Source organism: Artemia sp. Qi Xiang Cuo, chromosome 4 (assembly GCF_049724085.1).
Source record: "Artemia sp. Qi Xiang Cuo chromosome 4, ASM4972408v1, whole genome shotgun sequence".
Classification (NCBI taxonomy): domain Eukaryota; kingdom Metazoa; phylum Arthropoda; class Branchiopoda; order Anostraca; family Artemiidae; genus Artemia; species Artemia sp. Qi Xiang Cuo.
In genome coordinates this window covers 78,985,373-79,007,975 of record NC_142797.1, presented here as the reverse complement: position 1 = coordinate 79,007,975, position 22,603 = coordinate 78,985,373, and the positions used below count along the sequence as shown (strand labels likewise).

General features: G+C 35.1%; 1 protein-coding gene across 7 annotated transcripts in view; it reads right to left on the bottom strand.

Annotated features, from left to right (window-relative positions):
* Positions 1-22,176, bottom strand: part of LOC148953471 (ETS homologous factor-like) — a 75,356-nt gene extending 53,180 nt beyond the window's left edge. For 3 of the 7 annotated variants that reach the window (XR_016141644.1, XM_089087698.1, XM_089087699.1), the window contains exons 1-2: positions 22,043-22,176; positions 2,440-2,507 (exon numbers count right to left, since the gene is read on the bottom strand). Coding sequence is in view for 6 of the 7 variants with exons in the window: in XM_089087698.1 (XP_088943824.1) it covers positions 2,440-2,507; positions 22,043-22,085 (111 nt within the window). In the remaining variant the exon portion in view is untranslated. Of the gene's footprint in view, positions 1-2,439; positions 2,508-4,857; positions 4,913-11,050; positions 11,201-17,429; positions 17,480-20,070; positions 20,120-22,042 lie in introns of those variants that run through there. The other 4 variants (XM_089087702.1, XM_089087700.1, XM_089087704.1 and 1 more) reach the window with 4 other exon arrangements.
* Positions 22,177-22,603: the final 427 nt, after the last annotated feature.

Here is a 22,603-nt window from a genome sequence, read left to right as displayed (position 1 = left end):
TGTGATACGCAGAACCAGACACGTTCTCAGAGGAGGGCCAAGTCCCTCAAAATCTTACTATTTTGCCACAAATGAGCCTGCTAGTTTATGGCGGCAGCCATCTCCCCCTCCCTAATAGCTTTCACTAAAAAAAAACATATACGTGCTTCCATGACTCTTTTCTTTTAATTCGCAATACTACTGGGATTTGCAATCCTCGGGTGGATTATTTTGTTTCTACATTTTTCATGCCAAAGAAAGACGCAATATGGCAAACTCATTTCTATATATTCAAAAGATCCCTGGAGGAGGCAAACTCATTCAACAATTAAAACCCCGAAGTGGGTTGAACAACCGAAGATTTAATAGGTGGCAGTATTATGCCAAATTGAGCAATAGGCAATCGGTAACTAATGGATACCAAGGCATATAACATTCTAAAAAAAAATAATATTATCACCATCATAAATATAACTCACAAAAGTTTTTGGGGTGGAACCATTGGAGAGGTTTGACAAAAATTGAGGAGAAAACTTGGTCTGTGGGGAGGGGAGATAAGGAGGCAACTGCCCCTCTAGTCCAAACCAATTTGTCCCCTTGGTCAAACTTAGCCTACGTGAAGAACAATAAGTAAGAATTTCGTGAAAATATTACCCCTGTCACGGCTGTCACTACTATCTTTGCATGATTTGTTTTTGCGATTTTATGTCTTAGGCCCATACTGTTATGTCTAGACACAATAAAATAAAAAAATAGGCATAATATGAATGTAAATATACATTAATTAATATAAATTAAAAACAAATTAAAAATATACTAAATAAACAACAAAATGTTTACAATAAAAATGTATTATATCTAACTGTATAGCCTTTCAGGCTTCATATTATTTACACATCAAATTTTATTATTTTATTGTAGATTACTATAAATTAGAATATTTATTACACAGAAAAATTAGAGTCCATGATTGATAGTATTAATCGTAATTGAACTCAGACATAATTATGTATATTCAATATGATTTTTTTCGTTTAGCTTTTTTTCAATATTTGGCTTTTAATAGCTGCATCTTTTTTTCATTTTGATTGAGGTTAGATGCTTCGAACATGTTTTTTTTCCACGAGTCTTCTGTTTTCTTTTTTATATTTCTCAAAGTTATCAGCAATTTTCGTTTCTCCTGTTCTTATAGGGGTCTGAGGGAGGGGGTCTTCTGAAAACAGAAGACTCCACGAGTCTTCTGTTTTCTTTTTTATATTTCTCGAAGTCATCACCAATTTTTGTTTTCTCCTGTTCTTCTTCTCCCAATCGATTTACATGCCGAAAATTCCTTCGCTTTTGGTTTCTTTTTTACTTTAGTGCTTTTACTTTAGATCATCTTTACTTTAGATCCTTTTTTACTTTAGATCAAACTACGAAATCCCCACCCCAAGCTGGTATCAAATTTTAACCAGAATATGCGTAATTCGTAGTATCTTTTCAGGGAGTACAATTTGTCCCTTGTATCCTTGTTTTTTTATACAGAGCGTTAAAACAAATAAATTTTGCGCATTAACAGGTTTTCCTAGATAAAGATAGGTAAACATATTTATTCAACGATAAATCTAAAGAATAAAAACAAATACACCAGAAACACCCTCTCCAAGGCTAAATGGCCGGTAACACAGGGAGGAGTAATTGGAAAATCTATTTGCTGTCCATTGAAACGTTCCAGTTTCTATGACATCGCCAAACCTTATAGATAAACATAGATAAGCCTTATTCCCTCTGTGGAAATGTGAGCCCTGACCGTTTTAGTAAAATTGACTACTGTTGTTGTAACATATATTGGGAGTTTAAACATGGGCATGTTCCAGAAACCAATCATCATTACTGATGGAATACGTTATTACCTATATCTGATGACATCGAACCCAAATTGTACTCAAGGTGAGCCACGGTAGGCCACGGTAAGTACGTTTTGGTTCTTTCCGGACTTGCATTACTAAGAATTTACCAACACTTCTTATCGGAGGTCTTAGAACAGAAATATTTTAAACCCATTAACTGACTAGAATTTAGAGCGCACCCAGTATTTATCCCTAATTTGTGTTTTCTGCTTTAACTACTGTCAAAATGGTCTGTTTTAAGTTTCCTTGAGATTATAAACACAACGATGAAGAATATAAACCAAATAATCCATGGGTTTAACCCTGTAAATTTTTTTTTTGGTTTAACCCCCTTCCCAAACCCATGGGTTAGAAACTAAACCAGCTAAATATTTGACCAATGAAATAATTTATGAAGCAATTCTTGTATTTGCAACCTGGGCGTAAGGAGTTGACGTTACTCGACTCAAAAAGCAAAAAGCCAGTAGACAGTTGACAGGATATGTAAAATTTTATTACAAACCCATTTACACCAAGCGGCAGAAAACAGGTAACCCCTCTGTAATAACGGTTAGCAAAGAATAAAACTTACGCTATGCAACGGACTGGCCGTAGGCATTTTCCCAGCACGGCACATGCGGTTGATTCCGAGGAGTTCAACTAGAAAATAATAAATATCAGCACATACAAATATAAATACAAAAATCACAAGTAATGTATCACACAAGTATTTCAATCACAAGTATCAAAATCACAAGTAATGTATTTGCACCCATATGCGTAAATTGGAGACAAGGCTGGGAGTCCCCCCCCCCAGAAATGCATTATCCTGAAAAGTAAATATAAAGCAAAGATCTGAGTGAGCAAAGATATAAAGCAAAGATAAGGCGGTATATTGACCTCTCCGCACTGGGCTGGGGGGTGTTTCTCCTCCAACCTATTGTAAATGTCTAACTACTTCCGTGGCCGCAGCCACTTAACTTTTAGGACATTTGATTAGATTTCAAACAGTTCGTGGTAACAAACTGTAAGTACGGAGCGACCCGGCTCAATAGTAACTGAAACTCTAAAAAACAGATTTTGATACCAATAGATACATCAAAGGAATTGGATTTTTATGCTGATTTCAAATATATAAGTTTCATCAAGTTTAGTTTTACCCATAAAAAGTTAAGAGCCTGAGAATATTTGCCTTATTTTCCAAAAAAGGGGAAACACCCACTAAAAGTAATAGAATCTTAATCAAAATCATACTATTAGATTCAGCGGATTTGAGAATTCTACTGTAGAGGTTTCAAGCTCCTATCTGCAAAAATATAGAATTTTGTATTTTTTGTCAGAAGAAAGATCACGGATGCGTGTTTATTTGTTTGTTTTTTTCCCCAAGGGTGATCGTATTGACCCAGTGGGGTGATAGTATCGACCCAGTGCTCCAACAATACCGCGAGAGGTCTCATTTGAACGAAAAATAAAAGTTCTAGTGGCCTTCTTAAGTGACCAAAAAAATTGGAGGACAACTAAGCCCCCTCCCATGCTCAATTTTCCTCTAACTCACCCAATCAAAATTTTGAAATGGCCATTTTGTTCAGCATAGTAAAAAAATCTAATAACTATGTCTTTGAGGATGAATTAATTCCCCACAGTCCCCGGGGGAAGGGCTGCAAGTTGTGAAGTCTGACCATGGTTTATATATAGTATTGGTTATTGGGAAGTATACAGACATTTCCAGGGGGATTTCTTATGGTGGGGGGTCGGGGGGGGGGGGAAGGTTACGTGGGAGGACCTTTCCAGTGAAGAATTTTTCATGGGGAGAAGGGAATTTTCCATGAAGGGGGCGCCGGATTTCCCAGCATTATTTAAAAACGATCAGAAATTAAATAAAAAAAATTATTTCAACTGAAAGTAGGGAGCAACATTAAAACTTATAACGAGCAGAAATAATTACGTATATGATGGGGTTCTTAGTTGGGGTTCCTAGTCAATACCTCGCTCTTTACGCTAAAGTTTTTTTTAGTACTTTCATAAGAGCTATTTATTCTAATTGAACCCTTTGTGATTCAGGGGTCATTTTTAAAGAATTGGAACAAAATTCGAAACTTAGCGTTAAGAGCGAGGTATTGACGAGGGGGCGAACCGCCTCATATATGTATTAAAAATATACGAATATAGAAGTTCGTTACTTAAGTTAATTCGTTAGTTACAAATATTTATTACTAATAAAAACGTTCTCAACTAAAATTAAAAGTTCTAGTGCCCTTTTTCAGTAACCAACAACATTGGAGGGCAACTAGGCCCCCTCCCCTACCCCTTTTTTCTCGAAATCGTCTGAGCTAAATTTCGAGAAAGCCATTTAGCCAAACAATAAGTAAAATTAATATGCAAATTGTTTTTAATTATTCATGTACGGTGAGCCAAAATCAAATCCTGCATTAATTCAACAACGTTGAGAAATTCAATAAAAAAAAATTTTTTTTAACTGAAAGTAAGGAGAGACATTCAAACTTAAGAAGAACAGAAATAATAATTTTTGTTTCGTTTAAATGGTCAAAACCGTCTAAGAAATTTTGATAACATATAGTATGGTATTGTTTTCTGACAAATATTGGTAATTCTTCCAGGAAATTAAAATTCACAGGGTTTGATTTTGATCAGAAGGTAATCCTATTTAAGAAATCCACTGAATACAATGTAAATTTGGCAAAGAAATCCTGAAGACAGAAGTAGAATAGAAAATAGATCATAAAGCCATAAACAAGAAAAAAATATTGAAAGCTTAAAATATAGACAAGAACGACAAGTTGTTTACAAAAAGAGCCCATATTTGTTTGTTTGTCTCGAAAAATGGAAGCTAGTAAATCAGCCTTTAGTTTAGAAGCTCTACCATTAAAAAGAACTTCACTTTTGAAGAAACTTTTCGTTTTCTTATAAGCACCCTTCTCCGGAATAGTCTGTACATGGTGGAGCTCGAAGTATATAAAAGGGCTTTATAATAAGTTGTCATAGACCTGACCTGACTTCATGTGTATTCCACACAGGTCCAGTTGTTATCGACATTTCCCCTTTCGCCTTTTAAAACACAAATTTCAAGACACACTTGAACTGGACTTTTTTCATTTTAACCTGGCATAATATGCAGTTCTTGGATCTTTAGCTCAATAGGAGTGTTTAGCTTTTATTACCCTCTGAAAGTCTAACCAGGTAAACCACACTGACAGGAATACTCAACTTAGGAATTACTAAATTGTTTGAATCGATCTATTTCATTTGGAAAATGAAGTTGCGCAGAGCTTGCATTTCCTCGAAACGCTAAATCCACAGGTGGAAAGAACACATCCACACGATATTTTTGTAAATGAACCTAAGATGCATTTGTCCATTGTGTGTCTTTGATACATTTTATCCTTTCTGAAGAAATTTATTGAAAAAAAAATCCTCACTAAGCGGTATTTTTCTAGGATGTGTTTTTAACTTGGGGTAACTACGTGCTACAGGTTGCTCTTTACTGTTGAGCCAAATTTTCAACATCTGCAATTTTTTGGCTTTCTGAAGGATCCAGAGCACCTTGTTGATCACATAGGCGAAATATTTATCATGCATGAATTCTATTGATCTTAGACTAGTTTTTTAGTTTCTTCGGTACTTGTCTAGAATCCGGTAGTCACGCGATAATGACTGCACAGAGAAACACCGAGATGCAAAATGAAAAACACGTTTTCTATGCCTTGTGAGGTGTTGCTCACTCCGTGACAACCAGTTAAACTGTAGTTTTTGGGGTTGAAGGGGTAAAAAAAGGTACCTAGGTTAGGTTACGTATTCCCCCACCGTCCCTAATGTGCAAACATATAGCCCAAATTTGTTTCTGAACTATTATATTTTATCCTATTTTATTCTATTTCATTAGTATCAACGGAACTTCACGTCTCACGTGACTACCTGAATCTAGACAAGTACCGTTTCTTCTTATTAATGCTTCTTATTAATCAGTATCTTCCCCTTTTCTTCCTTTGAGAAACTAATTTTATAGTAGAAGTTGAATGCATATATTGAGGGTTTTTTAGAGGAAAAAGGTGAAGATAATGTTAAGTAAGTCTTTCTTAAGAACACTTAAACCTGCGAGAACACTTAAGAACACTTTAACACTTAAGGACACTTAAACCTGCAGCAGGTCTTAGATATAGCTAAATTAAGAACACTTTCTTAAGAACACTTAAACACTTAAGGACACTTAAACCTGCAGCAGGTCTTAGATATAGCTAAATTAAGAACACTTTCTTAAGAACACTTAAACACTTAAGGACACTTAAACCTGCAGCAGGTCTTAGATATAGCTAAATTAACTACTACTTATAAGAACTTATTCCAGGTACAAACAACAAGACAACAGTGGAGAAACGAATTACAAAGAAAAAAGGAGAACAAAATAAAACGACAAACAATCAACTAGAACAAAAACATGGGATAAAACCATGAAATGATTTTAACTTTGAAATAGCAGACTCGGACAACTCTTCATGTAACGGGGTCAGTCTGTCCATTATATCTGGAGCATTAGAATTCTGCATGATTTTTCTATTCTTATACCATGGTTGCAAATAAAGTAAAAATACCGAAAATACGCTGAGTGGAGATCTCGGATACCTTTCTCGGATACCACAATTTTACACAGACCGTGTAGATATGAGCAGAAGCTTTCAAATGTACCCATTAAACATCTCTCAAAGTTGAACTGAAACATGTACTGCTATGGTAAACCTATATAATAGTTATTATTCCTCAATCAACTTTAAATGAGAAATTTTTCGCACTTGTTTTTCGAAATGCGTTACTAAACTTTGGATTATGGCCTGTATTTGGCTCTATAATAAGTCATAGCTAACTGCTGAAACCATGAAAAGAAAATGGCCTATGATAAGCATCAGAGCAAGGGCTCATTTGAAATTTTCGTAATGGACCAATAACGACAGGTGAACAGTGCACAAACAACAACTTTTTAGGGTACTTGTATGATATACCCCCGGCCTAATAATCTTGATCTAAGCAGAACCAGTTTTTCTGATTGAAAAATACCTAATTATGATAAAAATATAACACTTTAGAAAGAAATTTGGACTATATATTTGTGCATGCCTGATGTGTTAGGTACAATTATTCTGCCCATTATAAAGTACGATTTTTTCTCTAACTTCACTCCGCCCAAATACTTTACCCCCCTCCCTAATGTGCAAATATATAACCCAAATTATATATTTCCCATCTTTTCTGTCGATTTTCTTTATCTTGTCTCACGCTAAGCTGAAAGAAACTAACGAAAAAACTGGTTCTACAATGCGTCAATGGGTGAACAACTTGAGTGGCCGGGACTATATCATACAAGTACCCTTTTTCGCTTTAAATTTTTTAGTTTTAGCTTTAGTTTTCTAGCTTTAAGTCTTAATTTTTAAAATATGAATTTTCAATCGATCTATTAAATTTGGAAAATGAAGCTGAACCTGCATTTCTATGAAACGTTACATACAGAGGTGGAAAAAAATAGCCTATTTTCTATAAACTACTAAAGGTACATTGGGTACCTTTACAAAGTGGACCAAAGGTACCTTTGCTCGTTTGTGTACCTCTGATGCATTTTAACACTCTTAAACAAAATAAATTGGAACCAAAAGAGCACTAGCGACAGGTTTTCACTTTTTTTGTAGAAAGCCTGAGGCTCATTTTAAAATTCAGTCATAGAACAATAGCGAAGTTTTCCCCATGTTTGTATAGTTATGACATGATTCTATTATTTAACTTTGTTATTTTTATTCATTTATTAAACCAAATTAATTATCCTCGTTTCTTTATTGACTATCGAAAATCAAAAGAGATTAACATCCATTTCTATTTTAATTTTCTATGCCTAGTTTGAAGTACTTTCTTCTTTCCGATAACGGGAGTAATAACAATTTCCGACCCAAGAGGAAAAAAAAAAATTTCTTTCACATAGTTGTGGGCAGCGTTATCAACGCTTTGAAATAAACTGTACCAGTTTTCCGACCAAAATTGCATCACAAAAGATTAATTTGTAGCATCTGAAGAGCAGGTTAAGAACTTGCCATGACAAGAAGAAAATCTTTGGGAAACTATAGCTTTAACAGATATCTGAGTAGAAAAGGGGCAATTAAACCCGAAATGTACAGAAAAATATGTACCAAAACACCTCTGAATGTACTGCATTGTACCAGTACCTCTACACTTTACCAAAAACGAATTCTACCATGTTGGCAACTCTGGTTGCGTGAATATAGAAGAAAAATTTTCATATAATGTTAAATATAAAATATTAAATATAGAATAAAATATTTTCAAAAAACAAATAAAGTTTGGTTTGGTCCTGAACCTTGCTAGAAGTTTGTCCCTGAATGAAATAAATTGAACAGTTGAACCTGGATGAACGGTATATATTTGCAAGAGTCGTTTTAAAAACGTATGAATCCGAAACTAGACCCAAGTGAAAATACATAATTTGACGCACAATTTATAACACACAAAATGAACAGACGAACCTCCATAACCATTTATGCATTTTTCGGGAGTAGTTCAGACCAATGACCAAATAGAAAAGAAAGATGAGTGGAACATTAGCAAAAATAAGCTAATAATAGATGGCACCAAACAACTTTTGAAGGTTTAACTTTTTTGGGGGCCCCAAAAAGGGGGGGGGCAGGTAATTAATGTTGCAAATGCTGCGAATGAAAAGCGTAGTAAAATTTAAGTAATTAGTTTTATTATTTGTCTTCACAGTTCAATGTGGCAACACTGAAGAAAATATGGTACCGCTCTAAGAACTTCTTATTTTTTAAATAAACTTAAATAAAAATCTGAGAAAATTTCGGTTTTCAGTTATAAATAGACCTAAAATGGGTCCAGGGGAACAAAAATATTTGTATGTTGGTTTGCCAGGTTAAGGAATACTGTCATAAAGAAAGATTTAAGGGAAACGGGAACTTTCTGTGAGGGTGTAAAGAAAGAGGCCTTTAACAGATTGGAATGGAGAAGGAGAGTGCGTACCTTAGGCAGCTTGTAGCTGCGGTGAGCTGTTAGATTTTACTAATAATGATGTAACTAGAAATAATTTGATCCAACGATAATTTTTCATAGAATTTATCAGTCGAATTGAAAATTCCCTGAAAAAATTATTGGTTCGAAACTCGAACGATTTTAGTTAAATCTCATTAGGAATGGGCCATTTGTGAGCATATAAAAAATAGGTAGTTCTCAATGTAATTAAAATGTATACTTAGTATGTACTTATTATGTCAGTGTATTTTTCCTTTCTGTCTTTTAACATTTTTGGTGAAACAACATACGTTTCCTGAATGAAGCCATTGATTCTCGTATCCGGCGTTAAGCTACAAGACCTATTTTAACACTTTGGGCTACCCACTCAGCCACCTTGTGGGCTTCTTGGGGTGCTACTCGCTTCACAACGAGTTGCACATATCCACTGCTTTCTATCTCTTTGCATTACTCATGACATACTTTGTGCCAAACATGATAGGCTATAGTTCCCTCGCGCATGGTGCACGAAACATGGTGAACATGCTCCTTTAAAATGGACAGCACCTCAGCAGTAAAGGCGAATTTGAAGAGTAATTTATTCTTTAAGCTTGAAATACAAGTAAATATTTTATACACGAGTCGTTAACATGGCTTCTTACATGGGACATTTTTACATAAATTAGAACACTTAGTATTAGAACACTAAAATCAACGCGAGCAAGTAAAAAAACCCAACTTTTTTTTACTTCAATGCTTTTACAAATACTTTACATTTTTTAAACTATATTTTTTTCTTATGACTTTTTTGTACTTTTGTATTATAGTCACCAAACTCTAGATCTTGTATCACGAACATGGGACAATAATCGGTTTTCATGCTCTTTATACCAGACAATATTAGCTTCGGCTCAGTGAGAAACTGCATTGTAGCTATATTTTAATTAAATATTTAGTTGGTATTTTGGTTAGGTTAGTTTAGGTTAAGTATTTAATACAGTGCTCTTCCATAATTCTTCTTTGTAGTTTTCATAATTTTGTTGATAAAGTATTAGATTTTCATCATATTTTGTTGTATTTCATTAATACTAACCAAACTGCAATTCTCGACAGAAAATGAGTGTGGTGGCTATAAGACACAAATACTATTTTTTCTTATGATTCTTTTCTTATTTTTTTTTTACATTTTTTTTTTTTTATGAACTCGTAAGTTTTCAGTTTTGCCTATTTTGAGAAAATTAGAGTTGTGTTTTACAGGGACTTAGGAAAAACAAGCTTTACGTACCCCACCTCGGTTTAAGAGCTGGATTTGTTTATCATTGATATTCCTACTCATCACTTTCATCTGAACAAGACACATCTTAACTGCAAGACAACGTTCATAACAAGACATTGGAACTTGACACAGAGTCAAGACATGTTCTCTTCAACCACGTATAAATGAATTTGTTTCGGGGGAAGGGGTATCACTTAAAAAAAAGAACTGGTGAATATAAAATCGAAACAACATCTCAGGGGGGGGGGGCTCAAAATGAACTCTCCTCCTGCATAAGTGCATGAATCCCTCACAAGTACACAACCAACTCTTGGTACAAATTAAAATACACTTGCAAAATTTTGCATCTGTTCATTTTGTGTGTTATCAATTGTGCGTCAAATTATTTATTTTCACTAGGGTCTTGTTTCGGATTCATACGTTTTTAAAACGACTCTTGCAAATATATACCGTTCATCCAGGTTCAACTGTTCAATTTATTTCATTCAGGGACAAACTTCTAGCAAGGTTCAGGACCAAACCAAACTTTATTTGTTTTTTGAAAATATTTTATTTTATATTTAATATTTTATATTTAATATTATATGAAATTTTTTCTTTTCCTGACAATATTTTGTGAATCCTTCGCATTGTTTCGAACTCTGTGCACCTATTGCTGAAAGTTTAACACTATTGCATGTTTTCACATTCTTACAAGAGTTTGGTGGCAACACTTGTCAGTTTACCAGCTTTCGTGACTTTGATCCGCCAAGAACAAATTCAGTTCATCCTTGAACAGAGTTCATTCATTCACATTCTAACCTTTAGGAACGGATTCAGTTTTATAAACCGATATTCGATGTAAAACGATATAAAACGATATGTATTGATAATCTTTGGGAAGGAAAAACACTACCTTAAAGTAAACCAACACATTTCCATTATCCAATTGTTTCGAATACTGAATTGCAAAATTTCGCAGCAGAGAATCTGCAAGCTTTTTTATCTCACTTTATCTCACTATTAAAGGAGTACTATCATTATTTAATACCGCATTTGAAATTGAAAGATAAGAACTTGCTCAAAGTTGAGCTCAAATAACAAATATTTATAAAATAGAATCACTAGTATTTTTTTTTTTGCCTATGGACGAAACTTCGAACACAGACAATTTTGCCAATACAGCGCTTAGGATAATAAATGACTGAAGCAAAAATGACCATATAACTTCCTTATCAAGTCCAGCGATATGTTCATACTTTGAACCTTACTTTCTAGGGGACTCATGAACTTCAAAGTGATATTATTATCCTAATTTCATATCCTGTAAAACCAAATAAAAGGTTTAATTTAGGGAAATTGTAATTTCGTCACTCTTTTGCTTTTTTTACGAACAAGAACCTCTTAATAACATAGGTGTTAAGTGGGGAGGGGCCAAGAACCCTCCATAGCTAAGATCCGGATGGGATCAATCCCCGCAAAAGAATCTTTCACTCAGGAATAATCCGAATATAAACGGTAATCTTTAATCTTTGTAACAGGGTTAAGCCCCCCCCCCGGAGAAATCAAACCTTCACGCCAATCTTTAACAGATACAGGCATGCTAGCTGCAAGTCTGAATACATCAGTCCCAATTTCTTTTTTCCTAATCATCTATAAGCCAATACTAGTGCTGAGTTCAGACGCATAAGATTTTTGACTTGGTTTTTTAAGTATTTTGACAAAATACTCTAACAATTTTGTTGGTATTTAAACTTAAAAAATGTTCGAAGTCCAAGAAGTTTTTTAGAGCAAAAGGGCTCTTTAAACCTTTGAGGCCTCCCGAACAATTTTATAAGATATCTTGAACAGATTCCAAGTTGAAAATAATGATAAAATTCTTTATGTATTTTGTCAAATTCCTATGCGTCTAAACTTGTCGTTACTTGCTTATTAAATATAGAAAGAATTGTACGATAGTCTCCCAAACTGGAAAAAAATATACGGGAACAAAAATCACGAACACGAACATTTTTGAAAACTTGCGAATACAATTGAAAGCGAAAAGTATGTAATTGAATTTTTGGTCACATAGCCGTATCCAGATGAGTTGATTACTCGGTTTGAACCTTCTCCCTCACTATATCTTGTCCGACTCATACAAAAGTAACAAAAATGCAAGTAAACAAACAACAAACTTTTGCACACATAAACTTTGATAATTACTAGTTTTTTCTTTGTACTCCTCCCCATATTCCTTTGTGCCCCTGCTCTCGATTTCTTCCCCCTTTCCTTCCCTCCTGAATAAAAATCCTGGATACGACTGGTTGGTCAATCACCTGAATTAAGAAATACCCACTAATAGTAGTATGACATTAGTACAAGGTAGATTCCCCCGCCCTCCTCCTTCAAAAATTCTGAGGCACAATTCTATAATGGTTCCGAAAATAATTCACATAATTTAAAGGATAAGAATACCTTGCTGTAAAGAGACTTATTGTAATAAAACACTTCGGTGTTCCAAATTTGTTAAATATACTGAGCCCTACAGAGGTAAAAGTGCCATTATGCTACAAAAAGTGTGTTTCCCCAATTATGTTTTAGATTCAATTTTTTGATGATAATTTTTTGTTTTAGCTTAAATTAAATGCTTTTGACTTAAATTATGAATTTTGTCTGCAAGCACAACTTGGTGCCGAAACAGCTTCAATTCAAGTATATGTCAAAAAAAGAATCTAAAAATCTATCTGACTTGGGCTTACATTAAGCCGGAATCGGATATCTCAAAACGTATCAATTTAATTCAAAGCAGCTATTATTTAAAGTAACAAGAACAGCGAAATCCAAGTGTTTGAACTGGTTTTAAGTAGAAACTTACACATCTATGATCTTAAAAATTAGGAAAAGTCAGGATTCAACTTTTACTGAAAAACACCTCCATATGCAGATGTTGGTAATGATGAAAAATCAGCTCAAAACATATCAATCAGCTCAAATCAGCTCAAAACATATGCTACAGAACACTTTAAGAAAATGTAGCTTTCCTTTGAAGATATAGCTGTCTGCTGGAATCGGGGAATTTTTAATGCAGACAAGAAGCATTGTCAAATTTGACATTTTAGTTCTGCTTACTTATTTTTACCGTTCTACGTGGCAACATTGCCGAAAACTTGAAACTGTCCTAAAATAATTTGGCAACAAGTAAAAGAAAAATATTAGAATAATCGTAGTTTTAGATATGAATTTACCTTAGATGGGTCCAGGGGTCAAAAAACCTTTTTATTTTGATGTCCGTGGTTCTTTAATTAAAAAAAAAAAAAAAAAAAAAAATCAAAATTGTCATTTTGGGTCTCTAAAGGAGAAACAGTAAGGAGTGATTTGATGTGTATTGTAGTATTGGGTGTTATACGAAAATTGTACGAAAATTTAGAACTGCCCTATAATAATTTGGAAAAACGTAAAAAAAAAATCTTAGAAAATCGTAGTTTTCAGGTATGAATACACCTGAGATGGGTCGAGGGACAAAAAAACATTTTATTTTTATGTCCATGGTACTTTAAAAAACGAAAAAAAAACTCAACAACGTGTTATAAATCATATTTTAGGTCTCTAGTGAAGAAACTATAAGGAGTGATATTTTTTTTCCGATCCACAGTCGGCGTTCTTGATCAATAATTCCTTAGTTATTGCCACTAGAATATTTTCCTTGGGGTTGCTATAGCAGCTCATTGATGTGTATTATAGTATCGTGTGTTATATGCGTACTGGAATTATCGAAGTAATTTATTTGGGAGTGTAGGTATATTAAGAATTTGAATAACGTTTTAAGTATTTTTATTGATTTTTTATCATTATTACATTAAATTACTTGAAACTGTTTATAATTTGAAATCACCCTCGTTTTTTCGCTTTTCTTTTATTATATTTGTTTATTTTTTTATTCGTGAATACGGTCACTTTTAAAACGCCTCTGCCCATGAAGAGTAGAGACCCAGATTGCCCGCAGTAAGTTTTAAATCCATACTGTAAACATGCCATATATTTTTTACAAGGAGAAAATGGAAACCCTAGCCAAGCAGAAAATTCCACTCTTCTTTCAGGAATCACAACTATTATCATTCAGGGTCCGGCAGAGCCGTACCCAGGATCTTTTTTCAGGGGGGGGGGGACTTACACAATAATTTTTTTAGGGGGGTTACAAAAAAAATTAAAAAACGCATCAAAAATTTGTTTATATTCAACTTTGTTATGTGTTTTACAAGTCGGACAAACATTTCGAGGGGGGTTCAAACCCCCTAATCACCCCTGGATACGACCTTGGGGTCAGGAATTACATCGAGGAAATGATTGGAAAATGGAAACTTGGTAAACCATAATATGTTGTAGCTAATAACTGATTTAAGGAAGAAAATACAGATGCGTCTGCTTCCAATACAAAAAAAAAGAAAAAAAATACAGGGCCGTATCCAGGATTTTTTTTTCGGAGGAAGTTTTACTCAATTTTTTTGGGGGGCGGGGGGGGGGGGAGATTTACACAAAAAAACTCAAAAAACGCATACAAAATTTGTATATGTCCATTTTTGTTACATTTTACGAGTCAGGCAAACATTTCGAGGGGAGGGGGGTCAAACCCCCTAACCAACCCCCCCTGGATACGGCCTTGAAAAAATGCAAGATCTCCCTCCTCTTTCAAGAATCATTCTTCTTATCCTTCTGTGCCAGGAATACTATTGAGGAAACGACAACAAAATGGAAAACCTGGTCAAATAGAGTGTATTATTGCTCGTAAATTATTTGAGGAAGAAATTCCAAATGCGTCTGCTTCTATTTAAGATTGATTCCAAAAAAAGAGATAGAAGACTCCACTTCTCTTTTAGGAATCGTTATTCTTATCCTTCTATGCCAGGAATGCTATCGAGGATAAATATCTTTATCCTTTTGCAAGGACAGACGCCATGATAGAAAACAGTCTTGTATTTAGAGAATCCCTTTTATGGCTTTGTTTGCTTTCCTGAATTGAATTTTTGTTGAGGGATATTGACGTCACCACCATACTCTAATGTGCTCAATGATGTTTATATACTTTATTTCGGTTCAGTTTAATTGTGAGATAAAGGGTATTTAAGAATTTTTTTTTTAGCGTATTAAATAATCTTTTAATAATATTATTTGAAAAAAATACGTTTTCTAAAGAGTTAGAGAGGCTGAGTTACAAGGTTGAACCTTAAAACGTACAGGGATTAGGAGGCACAGTTGAGGGGCTGCCGCCCCAAACCCCCGCTTTCGCAGCCTTTAAATAAAAAAAAAGTTTTTTAAACTGAAAGTAAGGAGCGACATTAAATCTTAAAACGAACAGAAATTATTCCGTATATGAAAGGGGCTGTGCCCTCCTCAACGCCTCGCTCTTTACTCTAAAGTTTGACTTTCTCACAACTCTTTTTTTTAAACAATAAAAACTTTAGCGTAAAGAGCGAGGCGTTGAGGAGGGCACAGCCCCTTTCATATACGGAATAATTTCTGTTCGTTTTAAATTTTATTGTCGCTCCTTATTTTCATTTAAAAAAACTTTTTTTTATTTAACGGCTGCGAAAGCGGAGGGTTTGGGGGGGCGGCAGCCCCCCAACTGTGCCTCCTAATCCCTGTACGTTTTAAGGTTCAACCTTGTAACTCAGCCTCTCTAACTCTTTAGAAAACGTAGTTTTTTTCAAATAATTTCTGCACGTTTTTGTACAGTTTATAACTTGTGACTCAGCCTCTTTAACAGCCCTCCAACTGTGCCTCCTAATCCCTGTACGTTTTAAGGGTCGACCTTGTAACTCAGCCTCTTTAACTCTTTAGAAAACGTAATTTTTTTCAAATAATTTAAAAAAGAAACTGAGTTTCTTTTTCAAACTTTAAATTCAGTATATAAAAAATTTCCTCTGACGGTGAATCGAACCCGGGTTTTCCGCCTGACAGTCAGGAGTATCGACCGCTGTACTAAAGAGACACAATTGTAATTGTTTTTTAGTAAGCGGAATCTATTTTTGACGCAAGCAAATCCCAACAAAACTTGATATTTGGTTTTTGGAAAACAGGGAAGGAGTGATCAGATTGAGCTGAAATTTCAAGGATAAGCTTCCAGACCTCAGAAAAGCTTATCCTCTAAATTTCAGCCCGATTAGACGACGTTAAAGGGGGGCTGTGGTGGGAAAATTTAACATGGGCTCTTACAGGAAAACGAGGTTTTTCGTAAATGTAAATTCGGGGGATAATTTTTTCGGTCTGAAAATATCAAAAGGCCCTAATAGGTCGAATTCTGCTTCGAATGAGTCCTCATTCACCCGGATCAGTTGCCAACTGTGGCATGTAGGCGTGGATAACAAGAAAAAAAAGAGAAATGAACTTTAAGTGGCTATATTTGGTTTTTTGAAGGAGTGATCGGATTGAGCTGAAATTTCGAGGATACGCTCCCGGGCCCTAGGAAAGCTTAACCTCTAAATTTCAGCCGAATCGGACAACCTCAAAGGGGGGCTGTGGTGGGAGGGTCGAAACTTCCGGCCCAGTTTACCCCATGAAGATAAAGTCGGAGGAAGATGAAATTTTGCACGTTTCTTAGTTTGAGCTTGGGCTACAAAATGCAATCACCGCCATCTCTCTGCAACTCTCTGTCTCTCTGCAGAGGCACAAGTGTGCCTCCTTGATAAGTTCTAACAACAGCGAAATGGTTTCTCGATCTGGAGAAAAGATTATGTTAAACAGTGTAGTGATCATACTAAAATGATAATAATATGCAAATAACAAAAGGTTAGGTAGAACAGGGAATTTTTCCGAAGACAGTGGTTAAAATAAAACTTAAGTAAGAATTTTGGCTATATAATCAATAGCAGAATGCTCAGCAAAATAGAAAGGTTACTAAAAAGACCTAATAAAAAACCTAACCCACGCTCAAAATTCTCCTTAAAAATGAAACTTTTAAGATTCAAAATACTCCTAAAAAAAGTAATTGGCATCATCGACAGGGCAACGTTGCTTAGGAGAGCTAGAAAATTAAAAAAAAGCTGAAATTTACCTTAATGATGGGAGAGGGGATATGTGAAGCAATACTGCAGAGAATTTGAAAGACTTCTGCAATAATTTCGTTTAGTATTCAATATAAGCAGATATACTTTCCATCTATTTTACCATGTCCATAAGAACAACAGACGAATAAGAGATGAATTATAGTAGTCATTTTAACAAGAAAAGAATGGGAGACTGTTAAGAAGCTTAAGTTCTTATCTTTGGGAGGGTGGGGGGGAGATAGTTCCTAAGAAATAAGGCGTATAACGACTCACGTGCAAACTGTTCTTCCAACATTAATCTTTTAATTTGTCCTAACTATACTAATGTTATGACACCTAGCATTGGAGAAACATCTGTGTCCCGTAAAAAAGAATTTAAATCGTTTTATCGACACTATGAATTCTGCTAAATTTTGGCATTTGAACATAAACTCAGTAAATAAAAAATAAATAACACTTTACACCTGTATAAGAAGTACATAAATATATATTTATAAGTGAATTAATGAGCTGATTGACGCTTAATCAATATTGAAGAAGCGGATTTTATCTTTGCTGGACAGAAGTTACAGTAAATTCTTCCAACCTTGAATATCGTAAAGAACTTCACAATGTATTCGCCATGTTACAGTATCAGCGTCGTTTCCCAAATTTATTCCTTGTTAGTCTTTTCCTCAGCACTATTATCAGTTACCGAACTTTCATTAATATATTACATTAAGTTACCTAATTAAAAACAAATTCAGATTTATGGAGCACATTGTGATATTTTTCTAATTGGATAAACTTTTAAAGTATTCCCTCTCATTCTGCCTGCATGCAGGTAAACAGCTAGGGATAGGGAATAAGAAAAAGATAAAAATTCTCCTCCGGAGCCATTGCTGGGCTGGCGCATAGGACGTGGAATCGGCGTTTCAGTTGCTGGATCTTTTTTTACAGGGACAAACAGCAAACTTGTCTCCCAACCTTGCTGCGGCGAGGATCAAACCCCGGGCCCCGTATTACCAAGCAGAGCGGGTAAGGGAATAGGGAGAGAAATATTCGGATGTATCTGAAGCTGAGATGTAATGAGTGATGCTAAAATGTAGTTTTTCTTTACTTCTTCACAAGAAGATGAAGAATAACTAACGTCACTTTCTCTCGAGACCTCATAAAACACAAAGTTTATTTCAACTTCCTTCTTTACTATGTACTAAAATACCTGAAACCACCTACTTATGGACTTAAGTACAATTTATTATAGAGGGGGTTAAACATGACAAGCCATGTCTTAACGGAAAAAAAGTACAAGTCACGAATATCTAATAGAAAGCGAATTTAAAATACAAGACAGGCTAGTTAAAATTAGCACGAGAATTGACTGAAAAATAAAGTTATTTGAAGACTAGTCACAGTTCCGTTGTCGTAATCAGCAGTAAAATTTGAAAATTATTTTAAAGCCATGAGTACAATAATTTGTTCTCAAACTCCCAGCCACAAAATCTTCCATCTGCGGTCTGGGTTTGCTTTCCATTCTAGCCAACTCTTGTTTTCTCATGAATATTGGTCTGGCAGCTTTCCACTAGACGCGAATATCAGAAGGAAAGCTGAAGGAATATCAGAAGGAAATAATATGCTATGGCTATATGCATTAAGTGTTATGGCTTTGTTTCTTTCAACAGCTCTTTAAAAGCAGTATGACAGAGCTTTAAAAACATATAAACATCCGACCCCAACAAAAAACACACATTAGAAATAGATTTGGTACTTGTACGATAAACCCCCTTACCGCTGAAGTTGTTCATTCATTGACGCATTATAGAACTGTTTGTTTTTTTTCGTTAGTTTATTTCAGCTTAGCTTGAGACAAGACAAAGAGAAATGACAGAATAGATGGAAATATATATAATTTGAGCTATATTTTACACATCAGGGGTGGGGTAAAGTATTTGGACAGTGTGAAGTTAGAAAGTGATTCTTACCTATAATATGCAGGATAATTGTACCTAGCACATTAGACATGCAGACCCGCTATACTTTACTCCCCCCTCAATGTTGAGAACCAGATAAATACATTAGAAGAATATTAGGTAGGGGTATATCATACAAGTACCATAAATTTTTGATATATGTTTGACTATCATGTTTGACTATCATGTAAATAAATGTTTGACTATCAGTAGAGGCCTGTTTCTGCCATCCTAACAAAACGCGTCAGTTCTACGCTTCTACGAGTTAACATAAAATTGTTGCCAATTAGTTTAGTAAAATTCCTTAGGAGTTTAATACGTTGTTGGAGAAAATTATTGATGGATAATTAGTGTGATATTTAAGATACCTGAAGAATAGAGATAAAACTTACAAATTTCTTCATTAGTTAAATATTGACTATTTTTTAAGTCAACTTCTTATAAAAGGAAAACAACATTTCTCAAACGTAATTCCTGTGTATTGATAATGCTGTATAGCAAAAAACAAAGTTATTTTATGTCAAAATTACGCTACTTTAATAAGTTGTATTACGAATTTAAAGGTATTTCATATAAAACAGGTCGCAGTGATGGTTTTTGCTTAGAAAAATAAACACAACACGTGTAAATTAATAAAATATGTTTCTTTGTGCTAGCAAAGGCAGCGATGGGCCCTCACTCTCTACCACCTGATTTACGGTGGCTCAGAGTACTAACTGTTTCAGCGTGTGTGGTACGCTTCCGCTGCGTTGTGTTTCTTCATGCTACGCATGGCACACTTTATTTCCCACGTGGTAAACTCCCGCCACGTGTGGCAAGTACCGCCTGGTGAACAAGATTTTCGAAAATAACCAGTCCATTGTTCGGCACTGTATGTTTCATGCGTATTGAAACTCTAAGTCCTGACAACTTCAGATTTATTTTTAAGCATTTTTGCTTTGACTCGAATTTAAAGGCAAATTTACCCATTAGTTACAATTCCTCCAAACTCAGTAAAACGTTCAACAAGTAATCCTTTCCAAGTTTGCATTTTACTAGTAAGGCTCGTACTAATCGATTGGATAGGCATCCAGGGAAAAAAAGGAAGACTCAGAAGGAACTGCGCGAAAAGGAAAGGTAAGTTATGAATGGACCAAAATAGCTACAATGGAGGAAGACCTGCACCTTCCATATACGTACTATGGAACTGTCGGGAAGCATCGCTTTCACGTTCCATACTTGTAGGATATACACAGAAGAGTTAAAGTGATGCAATCAACTTACCCCCTCCTTCCAAACATGGCACTTCTCAAGAGTTCGGTGGGTGTAGTGACGATTTTGTGTATCTAAAAGTTATTCTGGAAACAATGTCTTATGGCAGCAGGGTACCGTAAGCAGACAATACTTCTATACCCACAGAAGTCATTCCAAAATCATAATTTTTTTCGGTTATAAAAAATATTCCAAATTCTGAATATAAGGGAAAGGAAAGGGACAAATGAAGGGTAACTGCCACTCTAGATGACTAGAAACACTCAGGAATCATTTCCCTCAAGCGTGTTGGCGAAAAAACTAGCCTGTGTATGATAAAGGTACAGAAGAGTCAGAAGGAGTATATTAGGAACCCTTGAGACTAAGTAGGAAAAGATGATACTCGGTAGGAGCAACGCGAAAGCTAAGAATAAACCTAAATACATATAATGGAAGAAATAACCTTTTATAAACTAGGAAACCGTCAGGCAATATTACTTTCTAACCTTTCCCTCGTAAGAACGGAGTTTTGTAAGTTCTCTGGGCGTGATTATAAATCTGAATATTTAATGTTTATTAGCGATAAAAATATAGTCTTTTTCGGAAGAGTGTTTAACCTAAACAAGTTCAAATTCTGGCGGTTAATGTTTTTGTTTGTTAGATTTAAGTAAAACCTATGTTATTATAACGAGACAAAAGCAAGTAAAAAATCGCTATTCCGAAAACTGGGCACAGTACCTTCGGCAGAAGGGAAGAGACAAAGAACCTCTGCTGAGAAAAGTCATTTCAAACTCATCAACGATGTTTAAAATATTCAATATCCAATGGGAGTGGGGTGGAAAGAAACCTAATAAGGACTAGCGAAATGTTTGGAATTGGCACTCCCTATATAATGCAGAGGGGTCAGAGGGAAGATATGCAAACCCAAGGCCCCTAAAGGACTGTTAATATACGGTTGTAACTGGGTACATTTTGTTTCGAAACAGCAATGAGATTAAATCGATACACTGACAAATTGTTTATTTTCTAAATAGAGAGTGGAAATGTCAAATATAGATTAGGAAGCCGTTACTTTTCCATCTGCCGATTAGATACTGTAGGGACAGAGGGCCACAGTTTCGGCAGCCGCAGAAACATGCGGGAGGTTCACCAGTGGGAGGAATATTCTTAAATTTTTAGGTGTTTGTAAATTCAGGGACGTCGTTCTAGGCGGGCGGGGAACAAGGGGGGTTGCCCCCTTCAATAATGTGGATAAAAAAATATATATCCCATGCCCCTTGACTATCCGGATATGGATCTCCCCCCCCCCCCCAAAAAAAAGTTTTTTTTTATTTAAGTCGGATGGTTTTATGATGGGGCTTATGTCTGGCAAAAACACATCTGTTTGAAAAAAAATCTTTTGAAAAGCCAGGCAATTCAACGGAAATACTTGGATTTCTGATTTTTTTTTTTTAAATCCCAATATGTTCGAGTAGCTAGAGATCTTAGAGAAAGAGGGCTAATTTTTTTAGAGGAGGGGCGCAAAATAGGTTGATCCGATAAACTTGCGTTAGGAGCAAGTTTAATTAAAGCAAACTTGCCTTAATTAAGTAAATTACACTACTTTAGACGACGTTAGGGGGCGCCTCCTTACCCTCCCCCGGATCCGCCACTGCTTATGGTTTCTTAAAAACTATAAATCCAATAAAAATCAATGGGGAAACATACCATCATAATCTTCATAGCCATTCATGTAGAACGTTTCCTCCATAGTTGTACAAAAATATTTCCTTCCAATAAAGGAAAAAGGCAAGATTCCAGGAAAAAAACAACAATTGTTCTAAGGAAATTAGTTTAGGAAGTCTAACTTCGAGGAAGAAGGATACAAAACTAAACGCTCCATCAGTTCGGAACTGATCATGAACAGGAAAGTTATTCAAGGAAGTCATATTAGTTAGATTAATTAGTTCATTTGCGATTCTGAACCCAATCTGATAGGATACCCGTGTTGATAGTTGTGTAAAACCGGTAGGCTTCCACCAATCAGTAGCTAGTTTATAATTTATGCATGTGAAATTGTTATCGGTTTATTACTGACAAAAGTTATAATGACTCTTTGAAGTTTTAAATTATTTGATTTGAAAAAGAAAACATGTATATCTTATTGTATCTTAGGAGGAATAAGCCAAGGCCGTATCCAGGATGGGGGTTAGCAGGTTTGACTCCCCCCTCCGAAAGGTTTGTCCGACTCGTAAACACGTGAAAAAGTGAATATAAACAAATTTTGGA